The sequence below is a fragment of the Corvus hawaiiensis genome, chromosome 2 (genome assembly GCF_020740725.1).
Source record: "Corvus hawaiiensis isolate bCorHaw1 chromosome 2, bCorHaw1.pri.cur, whole genome shotgun sequence".
Lineage (NCBI taxonomy): Eukaryota > Metazoa > Chordata > Aves > Passeriformes > Corvidae > Corvus > Corvus hawaiiensis.
In genome coordinates this window covers 4,452,010-4,463,648 of record NC_063214.1, presented here as the reverse complement: position 1 = coordinate 4,463,648, position 11,639 = coordinate 4,452,010, and the positions used below count along the sequence as shown (strand labels likewise).

General features: G+C 38.5%; 1 protein-coding gene across 2 annotated transcripts in view; it reads right to left on the bottom strand.

Annotated features, from left to right (window-relative positions):
• Positions 1–1,834: 1,834 nt before the first annotated feature.
• Positions 1,835–11,639, bottom strand: part of EPHA6 (EPH receptor A6) — a 392,563-nt gene continuing 382,758 nt past the window's right edge. For both annotated transcript variants that reach the window (XM_048293613.1, XM_048293615.1), the window contains one exon: positions 1,835–11,639. In XM_048293613.1, the coding sequence (XP_048149570.1) occupies positions 11,525–11,639 (115 nt within the window). In that variant the 3' untranslated portion in view covers positions 1,835–11,524.

Here is an 11,639-nt window from a genome sequence, read left to right as displayed (position 1 = left end):
GTCAAACTGGTTCTAGGTCTGCTGCACAAACGTAAAATCGCTTAAACCACTTAAAACGAGCTCTGAAGAGGAGTACATGCGAACTAAAACCCAGTCTCTTTTCTACCACATACTTATATTCAGCTGCCAAAACTGCCCTCGGTTCTGTGGCAGTGAGCCCTGTGGCTCCCCATGCTGCTGCATTTACCAAATGCTGACCAAAGGACTCCTCCACGTTTTAGCTGGAACAGCAGCAGGAGTTTCCCTCGCCCTCCCACTCTGCTGAGGGATTCCCAGGATGTAAACGCTGTTCTGTACTCATCCTGCATGGCCTGGAAGTCCAGGCCAGCGGGAATAACCCATTCCCCCTATGCTCTACTTCGCTACAGTCTGGTATTTCTGTAATTCCACATTTTAAGTGCCTTTTTGGGTTTGTCCGGCACTTTTGAACAAAGATAAACAATGACTGAGGGGTGGAGTGCACGGTTCTGCTCCCACTTCCCAAAAGATGGTCTGCGCTGCTCCTTGCCTGGAAGAAGCAAATTTTCTTCATGGAGCTCCATCCCTTCATTCTGAAAAACTCCAATCTAGTTTCATGTAGGTTGAATGCAGCTTTTAAACTACAGCCTCAACTTCTGCCCCAGGAAGAGGAGGGAGAGCAGAGGAAACAACTGTGTGATAGTGGACAGTTCTTTTTGTTAAAAATATCGTCAGGAGCTCTCAGTTATAATGCACTTTGCATTGATCTTCAAAGCTCAACAATACTACAAATATTTTTTTCTACTGTTTGGCTTTCTAATTCTTATTGCTGCTTTCATTATTATTAAAGGTTTGAAGTAAATTGCAGTTGTGATTTCGTATTTCCTGTATCAGGAAGGTTCCGACTGAAGGATGAGATTCCCTTGTAGTGGCATTATGAGCCACTAAAGGAAAAGGCAGGGAGCATAAATCCCACCGTGAAACTCTGTGATGAAGCACTTTCTAAAAGCTAATCAGGTAGTGAGGTATATATATGGTAGAGGAGGGTGTATCTAAGGAGCAGTTCTGAATTCAGTGGAGAGCACAGAAAGGCAAAGACATTTCTGCAACCAGTCTAAAATGAAATACTCATTCTTCATTATATACACTGTGTTAAACCTGACGGTCCTTAGTGAGAAAGCTCTACCCATGTAAAATAAGCAGAATGTAATGGACTCTGGGCATCTGACATTCATTTCCTGTTAATCTACAGCTACCTCTGTTCAGCTTTGCATTGCATGCGTGTGATTTTATGCAATGAAAGGCTCATTGTAACTTTAAGCTTTTTGAGGCAGGGTCTGGTTATTGTATACGGCATTCACTTCTTTGTGAATTGTGGTGCATTGCCTTGGCATTATTTACATAATATGATCAGTTTTAAAACTGCTTTTGTCAGTGAAAGCTTTGACAAACACTTGAGGAGGAGTTGCATGGCTCAGTGAATCACCATGAGGAAGATGAACAGTACTGCAGAATCTTAATAGCGCATTAAAAGCCATTTAAAATTCAGATTCACAGTGTTTCCCAAGAAGGAGAGAGCACTGCTGTTTGCAACTTTTAATGTGCGCAGTTTTTTCCCTGATGCTGTGAACCGTGTGTGCTTTTTGAGCATAAATGCTCGGTGGTAAGCACAGAAGAGCATGTTTTAGCTGAAAAAAACACCACCACCCTGAAGCATCTCAAGTGTTGGAGCATATTGCTGGTCCATCTTTATTAGTACACCGCCCTGTGTTAAGCAGCTGGGTTTTTTTTTTTTTGCATGATCATGTATGACAGGCTTCACTGTGGATCATCATATTAGTACCTTAAGGCCAAACAAACACCATTAACTCAAAAATAACCACCAGTACTGTAACTTTTATTTGCTAATAAATATCTTAATAAACAGGCTTACCCCATCTGTAAGACCTGATAATGCCTCTTAGGAAATCATAGAAAAATAAAATACAATAATAATCAATAACTTGTACTTTGTACAAAAATCTCATTATGTTGCTCAGCAGGTAGTTTTGCCAAACCCCATATTCTTTCCGCAAAGAGATGGCATATGTGATGCAATTCACCTTAAAAACACTCTAATGTTGAGAGCTGAGCATTCTATTACACTATTAACTTGTAGGCATGCCAGCACATGAAAATTTACATGAAACATCATAGCATTGTAGGAATAGAACCATAATAATAAAGAAAAGAAGATAACACCACTTTTCAGTAAATAATAACAACTTCACGTCTAATGTAAATTCCCCTTGGGACTGCAAATCAGTAGGGTAAACTTTTTATTCCATGGGTATTCCTACAGTACTGTTATAAACAGGCAAGAAGAAAATGCAGTGGGACGTGTATGGGAGATAGATTAGGTGAAGAAAGGTAATTTTGAAGAGTGAGGCAGTCCCAGGGGGAAGCATCGACACTGGCTGTGCAATGTTCAGTCTCCCAGAACGAGCAGTTCAGTGCCACACGAGTTCAGATTGATGGAGGAGTTACCCAGAGCCTCTGGTACTGCAGCACCAGGGCTGCTTTGCTGGGAGATGAGTGCTGAAGACTGAGCCACAGGTAGTTGTCATTATTCAAATGTGTCTTGGTTAAAGAAGCAATGGCAAAACAAACCTTAGCAAGGATCTTGAAAGAAAAGGTGGGTTTCAGACTACTGGTAAGGATATGAGATCTGTGCTGAGGCCATGGTTTGATTTTGTAAAATAACTTGCAAGTATTATGAGTACACCATTGCTTTGAAGCCATCTACCTTTGAAGTTTTGACATGGCTGCTTAAATATATAATCTAAAGTGTCCGTCATCAAATATTTATTTGTATATACACATACATTGATACATTTTATGGCTATGCTAGAACAGCAAACTATGAAGAGCAGTCATATTTAGTTTTGTACAATCTAATTTCACAGAAGAGACAGAGATTAAAACCCCTTTTAATTCAGATACATTTAAAACCAACACACAGAAATAGATAGAGGCTATCCTGAGAAAACATATCAACCACATTATCTTCCAAAAGTAAATCAAAGCTAATGTTTGGAAGGTAGTAAAATATTCTTTTTGTACTTTTTTTTCTGAAAGTCAAAATGGTTTGTTGTTTTTTTTTTTAAAGTGATGACAAACTTAAAACTGTTAATTCCAACTAGATCAATGAATGTTGCTTTGCTAGAAAATAAACTATTGCCTTTCAGTAAACAGGGTTTCACATGATCTTTTGAAGATTTTTTTTTTCCTTGCTAAACTGAAGGTGCAATCCTGAGAAGTGCAGAGAAGTTCCCAAAGTCAATAGGATTTATACCACACCAGAGAAGAATGAGCCCTTTTTATGTCTCTGGGTTTTCAGTCACGGCACTGCTGTGGGTGATGTAACTGATATCACCAGAGAACGTTGATATTGGCCTCAACAGAAGCAGATGGAAGGCTCTAGGTAAGAGCAACAAACACTGAATCCCACCACCAGAGTTAACAAAGAAACAACTTTTCCCACTTTTAGTGTGAAATAGACCTCTCAACCCTACTTAGAAAAGTTGGGAGAGGAAATTGCTGCAGAAGAAATGGTAGTAAAAATGCTACACTGCCAATCCAAAGCTAACTGTTTCTTGGGGAGATAGGGAATCATGGCCATTAAGCTGCAAAATGCTTACAGGTTTCCTTATTAGGAATCTTGGAGTAGGATGGTTTTCTTCAGATAGGGAATTAATGAAAGAATCCAATAAATGGAACCACTAAGAGGGCATTTGTTATTTTATTTGCTATTGTGCCATTCATTAACTGGCAGATCTCAAGACTGGGACTGCAGTGCACCAGGAGTATGAAACAGCTTGTTCAAAGAGGCAAATGATCAGCCAGAACTTGTATTATTAAAGGGAGATCATATTGCATCACGGTTTATGTTTAGGAAATAAAAAAGATAGAAAAGTCCTATTTGTTTTGTAGGCTCTGTTTGTTTGATGGGGATGGTGGTTTCATTCTGAATTTAAATCCAGAAGTTTGGGTAATTATCTGGGGAAAAAACTCCCACAAACCCAGATCATTTCTGCTAGATACTCTATTAGATGTGTAGGTCATTTAGGTTACTAATTCCAAAGTCAGAGTTGACCGCCCATTCCAGAGAGAACGACAAACATAGCAGCACCCAACTTTTGTACCTTGCAGTTTATCTTTTCCATGGTGAAGGTGACCACAGCCTATCTGATCACATCCCTGAGGTAGCAGCCTTGTCTTTTAGGCTCAGTGCACTCTCTTCTCCCCATTAAATGAGGCCATCTGTTCCACACAAATCTGTAGAAACCTTTGATTCAAAACCTTTTTCAGTCAATTGACCTCTTTTTATGGATACAACTGACTTTGGATCATGCCCTGAGGGACCAACCTACCTCTCAACCTGAAATGCTTCAACAGAAACATTAAAACCAGCAAAAGTTTTAGCAATCCATTTGAATGCAAGACAGCTGTGTCCTAGTAAGTGCTGGTTCTCTAGCAACAAATTAACCATGACAGTAGTGGGGTGCAGGAGAGTCTGTTTGCAGAGCTGGCGCCTACCTACAGAATATATGGACACTGGGCTTCGTCCCACTGCCATGGAAGTCAGTAACAAACTCTCACGAATTTAGATCACAGCAAGACTATTGCCTATTGACACAGAAACACTGTCCCAGGAATTAATCAAGATATTTGTTAAAATCATTCAGCAGGCTTTGGAAATACCGGGTGTTTTAGAGCAGAACTTTCCCAAGAGAAAAATGGAACTTCCCAAGTTGACATTTAGTGACTAAAATTATCTACAGATTTGGAACACTGGCTGCATTTTGTCTTTTTCAGCTAATCCTATTGTACACAAAGAGACTGTGATGGTAAGTTACACAGCTCAGAGCACCCAGCTTCTTAAAGAAAAAAAAATAATCCTATTATGCATTTCCATTTTGCCTCTTAATATTCAGTTAAAGCTCAGTCTGAATGAGAGAAAACTGAAAACTTGGTTTCTAAGCCAATATTAACTGGAGAGTTCTACTTTTTACTGTTTATTTAGGTTCCTCTCAAGAAAGTCAGTATGTAGCTGTAAGAACAATCAGTCATTCAAAATTCTGTCTGCTGGACATTCTAATATAAATTATGACAACTGTATCTGTATTTCTGTCCTAGGCTGGATCCTGAAAGATCAGAAAATAGATTTTTTTTTTCTTCCTATCACTCAGAGCATTATGTGATGATGATACTATGAAAATAGTCCCTAGACTGTTTCAGTGGGCACTTTTTCATCATCCACAACCAGAAATGAGTATTTGGGTTCCAAAGCAGATTTCTCCCAAACCTGATTTTCCAGATTCTAGACTCAAGATTACTTTCTCCAGAGTCCATTGACGTCCCGTAGTTCAGAATGCAGAGATCTGGATTTCTCTTTGATTTGTGGGTTTTCAGTCTCAGGGTTTTGGATTACCTACCACACAATATACATGCTGCTGCTGAACAGCTCTTCACTGAATTGTCAGAAATGAAGAGGTGTTAGTATAATAAGGCAAAATACATTATCTCATGCTGTCTTACAAATATTTTACAGGGATTTTGATTTTTGATTGTGCCTAACTCTACTCTTGTATAAATTCAAATCAGCCTTTTTATATGAATTAAGTTGCACAAACACATAACTATTTACAGATTCAGGAGTTTCTGAAATAGCACTGTGTGCAGACCTAGTTAAAAGTCCTCAGTTAGATACAGGTAAAAATTTTGGACAGGAAAAAGTAAAACAGATGTGAAAACTTTAAATTGCTTTGAGACAGATCGTTTTAATTCTGGTTTTTTTCCCCCCCCCATATCTTCACTGTCAGAACTTGCATTTTTTTATTCCAGTTTAATTATTCAGGTATGAAAATATCAGATAATATGCTAAACCTTTCTGGAAGAGATAGGTACTTGGGAAATCTCTTGCAGGAAAGGAAAGTAAGATATACTCATGTAGGATATTTAAAGAAACATACACACAAATAGATTTCACTGAACTGGTGTTACATTATTTCACATATAAAATATGGAAATATAACTTGAACCCATTTTTTAACCTTGGGTTTTTCATCAACCATTTTTGTTGTTTTTCCCTTCTAAAATTCAGCGTATCTTTTTATACTATAGGTTGGCATATCCTTACTCATACTCCCTTGAAAATTTCCCTCATTTTCACCACCTAAGTGGTGGGAATAAATGGCTATTTAAAAGAAAATAATTTTTATACTCTGTAAACATCTTTGGTGATTTCAGCAGAGGAACTCAAGCTCTATATCTTCCTAGTTCTGAACTATATCTTCCTAGTTCTGCTGGCTCATGGACACCTTGCTTCCCCTTTGGGATCACTAATTTCTACAGTAATTAGCTGAATGGAAGAGAATCAGGTTGGGTGAGGTGGCAGCAGAAGGGTGAGCAGGCAGCTTTCTCTGAGCCAGTTTGAAAATGTTTTTTCTACCAGTGGAGGAGAAGAGAGGCTGTCCCTTTCCAGCTAACAAGCCAAGGAAGCTTGGGAAGAACTATACACACACAGAGTGCATGCCACTAAAAATTTTAAAAGCCAATGGAACAAATAAACCCCATTAGTGTTGTTGGTAACAGGTAATTGATTCTGTAGGTTTGAAAAATCTGATATTAGGATATACATTCTATTTACAATTCTTTATGTACATATTGACAAATATTTTATAACCACAACATGTTCAACATACCCTGGTCCATAATCTGAGGAATTATATACAACACTCAGGGATGAGCAGTGTGCACTACTAAATACAGGATATGATGGTAGAAGAGTTGTGTGAGCTGGAAGTACTTGGCACTGTCTTATGCAACTCTTTTGAATTTTTGTTAGAGCTCCTTGGCACAGTATGGACAGTTCTTCCCTTTTTACCTCATTGTAGGCTTTAGGGATTTTTTTTTCCCTTCTCAGTGCTGATTCATTTGTCTCCCCAGGAGATTTCAAGATCATTGTCCTAGTAAGAGTTAGCCAAGCCCAACACATCTTTCCCTCACTCTCAAAAAATAATTATAGTACTATTATAAAAAAGAAACTATCTTTGCCATTTATTCAGGAAAGATCCATCACAGTTGGTGAACAAGGGTATTCTGGAAGAAAACTGTTTAACGAAATACAGAGTTCTTCAACCATGTGCAAGTGCCACAAGTGTCTCTATTTTCAGTACTTTTCCTGGAAGATGCAATGGAAGACAGACTTTCTGTTACGATTTTAGCTAAAGAAAGTTGGACTGGAGTAGAGGCAAGTCCTGCCTTCCGCTCTCTGAAGGAATATTCCAAGACAGAGTGAGCCCATGACAGGGTAGTTACAGATACCCTGTGTTCATAAGAGAAATTCTGAGCTGCCAGAATGTGTCCCATAGAACCATTCCATCAGCTGAGGTAAAACAGTTCAATAAATGCTGCAGTTTGCAACAGGGCCAGATGAAAATGAGGAACTGCTCTTCAATACAAGGTCAAGTATGTTCTGTGCTGCTTTACCTTGGTGGCTGATGTGGTCCCATGGGGTCATTCTGACATGGAAATTGCTATGGGTGATGCAGTCTCACTAGGCACCTCCACAGTCCCAGCTATTCCTCATGGTAAATCTCAGCTGACTCTGGATAAAGGGGGTCTCTTTGTTACTTACGACCCATCTTTGGATCCCGTAGGAATCTGCATCGAAAAAGAAATTAATGAAGCCCTGTGTTAGGCTCATCATATAAAAAATGGCAAATGGATAGTCAGTCTTAAATGATGTAAAAATCAAAGTACTGCAGTCTATGAGTTCTGTGTCAGAATAATCCAGGTAATACCTAATTCAATATTGGACACAGCAGGTTTGGCCAGAATAACTAATTTATTTGAATTTATTGTTGAGTGCACTATTTCCTGTTAAAGGATTGCTTTATGCTGGCTGGTGTCCTGAAGCATGGCATGTGTCTAAGCTTTTATTGGACACACTGGATTTAAGTTCATGGGAAACAAAAAGGGTAAATTTTCTTTGAGAAAAATTTAAATGACATAGCTCAATGCTCTTCCTTTCACCTCACGGCATCCCAGTGTTTCTCAGTAAATTCCAATGTGCAAACACCTCATGAGTAAATTCTACTAAACCTTCTGCTGTGACTTGTTCAGTTTTAACACCATGAATGTTATGAACAAGACCCTCTCTTTTCACAGGTTCAGAATAAGGACTGGATACAAGCAAGGCATGAGATTCATCTGACCAAGCACAGATGCCTGAATGGATGAGCTATCGCTGAATGCAGAGAAACAGGTAATAATTATTTCTTTATGACATCCACATTTTAACACCTTCTTTTTTGTTGCTTGCATATCGCACACACTTTATTTTGTGAACTTTCAATGAGTACTTTTAGTCATAAAGCACTCTGTAATGTGGGCCACGTTCTCAATAACAGCCTGCTAAATTTGCTTATCAAATTTAAACTCCAGCTGCAGACTACAATGTGCAGGATATTTAGAGTTCATTTTCTCCAAAGAAAGAACTTTGTGTTACAAAGAAAGTTACTCTAATTTCACATATACATTTGTGGCCTGTACAGAATAAAGATCACATTTGAAAAATAACACTTGTTCAGTTTGTTGTTTTTTTTTTTTAAATTAAAAAACTATGAAAAAACTCCAAACTAAAACAAGAATAGACTTGGAATCATCACAAGAGCAAATAAAATATTCCCAAAATGGGGAAAATGTAAATTTGATCAAGATAACTATTAGAAAAGTGACATACTGCACCACAACAACAACTGAAAAAAACCCCCACAAAATCCTGGATTTACAATGTTATTAACAAATGCCCTCACTCAAAGAATCCCTTGTTCTTTTCTTTCTGGTTACCCAAAGTCTTATTTATATAAAAAATATATCTGATTAGTAAATGTTTTAATTTTGTTATATTTTTTTCTATTGAAAAAATATTTTCAGTAGTGTGATAAATTTAGAAATTAATTTTCATGAAATATATCCAGGTTGTGTACATGGAACAATGTCAATTCTGCACCCTCACTACCAGGAACGAAAAAACTGACAAAAGACAATCTAAAAGTGCACATACAGGGTCAGTTATGGATGATTTTGAAATCCCACTAACAAATAACAGATTCATACCTCCTCAGTAATGTATTTAATTGTGAGAAAGGCTCCTTCCACAGATATCCTGTTGTTGGCCATGGAAGCAACGATAGGCAAAATGGATAATAAAATAATGAAGCAAAATCAACTTTTAAATTATTCTGTGGTGTGTTAGTATCTTTAGAAAGGCTTTAGGTAAGTATGGTTTTCTTTCTGTAAGAGCACCTCTACTAAAAAACTATTCAGATGTGGAATTCGGGCCGAATTTTTCAAGTGACAGTCACAGAAAAGAACAAACACTTTTTTTCCCTACTGAAGGGCTGTGATCCTGCAAAACTCCTGTGCTGATGAGTTCAGTGGGACTCCTCATGCTGGCAAAATTACCTTTGGAGCTACAATAGGACTGGAGCTGCCCTTCTTTAAACAAGCTCATCAAATTGGCATTGTAGAACACCACTGACTCCTGATCTTTAGAAAACCTGCTCCTCAGTTAAAACTGCCCTTTTTTATTTTTAATTTAATGAAAGAAAGAAAAATTTACTTCGTGCACTGCTGTTATCTCACCTAAATTAATGCAACTATTCCAACATAAAATGACAACAGTGAATCAGGCCTCGTGTGTCTTACTCTGTGATCTGGTCGGAAGCATCATATTTTCTGAGTTGCTTTCTGATTTTCATTCTTTGTCACTGATCAACAATGGCAGCCTTTTCCAAGACTTAGGAAATACACTGTGATTTACCAGCTGTAAATTAAGCAGTAAATACCATTATGATTACACAAAGTAGTTAGTCCATTTTGATATACACACAGATTATACTAATTACCCAAATGCACGTTTTAACAGAAGAGTTGTAATGCTTGAGTATATTGGAATGCCACGGAACTCAGAACTACCCTCCGTACGACACAGAAATGAACAGAAGCATCTGCACAGGGTTACGTGTGACATGCATTGTAGATGTGCCTTGGGTTCCCACAGCACGCAGCCATGCGCTCCTGCCCCTGCTCCCAGGAGCGCATATCCCATGCAAACGTTTGGAAATGTAGCCCAGCACGTCTGTGTCAGTTGTCTGAATAAAACATGGAAGCTGGAAGTCTTTGAGAGGTACAAATACTATGTTAGGCCTTTGCTGACGTTTTCTTGCATGTAAATATGGCTGTTGAAGGGTTCTAAAGGTAATATCTCGGATGTCCTTTAGAGATCTGTACTAAATGAAGATCTGGCCTGGAATGACCAGAGCTCCATTACAGCAGAGTCTGCTCTTCTAAAAGCAGTTAGAAGTAGACTCAAGGCAACAATGTTACCACACTGCTGTCCTGCTTCTCCTTTTCTGCCTTTGTGCAAGGTCACTGAATCCTGCAGCCTGTAATTTCCAGCAGCAGTGGGGCTGTACCGCTGCCCTTGGCCGGAGGAGGATATGGCCGGCCTGCTCCCACGGGAATAATCCCACCACCCCACTCATGGCTGGCCCTCTGAGGTCTGCTGCTGCTGCTGCTGGAGGTGATCCCCTATCCAACAGCACAGACCTGCATTCTTGAAACAGAAAGCTTTTCTGAAATCTTTGTGTCCACAGCAAAGCTGACAACCGTGTTTTACATGTGGTCGTGGAAATGCTACAACCAGTTTTCCAGTAGTAGAAGCGAATGCTGAGTATTACATAAAAAAAAAAAAAAAAAATTCTAGGATGGTGAGGAATCCCAAGGATAAACAAGTTTTCCAACCTAATCTAAACTTTAAAGCATAAAAAGTGTTGAGTGCTAAAGTAATTGAAAATCAAGAACCTTCCTTAAGATTTCAAACAGATGACTCTCACTATGCTTCCAATTATTCACACAATGAAAACTCGCTACATAAAATCATCAGTCGTTTCTGCAAACAATACTAATGTTTTGAGGCACCAGCTTACCAGCATTCAAACTATTATAAAGTAATATAATAATAGGACCCATACATTCGGATTTAATTAAGAGATAAAATAAATATTTATGTTAAACTTCTTTTTGATTGCACATTTGGTGTTGGAAGTTACATGGTCACAGAACATGAAAGAAGTCAAATACTTTTTGATCTACCAGCAAATTCTAAATACATCGATAAAGAAGCCACACCAGGCCAAATAGATTACTACTTTCAAGTAAGTCCATGAAAGTTTCCCAAATACTGTTATACAAAGTTACACATCCATGCTGAGTTATTCATCATGTGTAGCAAGAGTCTTGCAGTAGGCCGGGATTTTATTGGCAGAGAACTGGTGGAGGAGCTGTTGTGCAGTGTGATTAAAAATTCCGGTTTGGAAGCATTAACATGGAAGTACTTCTATAGTCTGAACTGGAGACTGCAGTTCTTGAAGTTGGGAAGAGCAGGAGGGAAGAATGAGAATATTTTTCCATTTTAGAAATGCTGAGGCACAAAACACAGTTGCTTCTATTACTTTCATACATGAAATCCTTTCTCCTGTATGTGCATCATGTGTAACCGCAAAGTCTGTAAACTGCTGACTATTCGTCTCTGGTGTCCAATGAGTGCAACTCCAATTCTTCTAATGTCA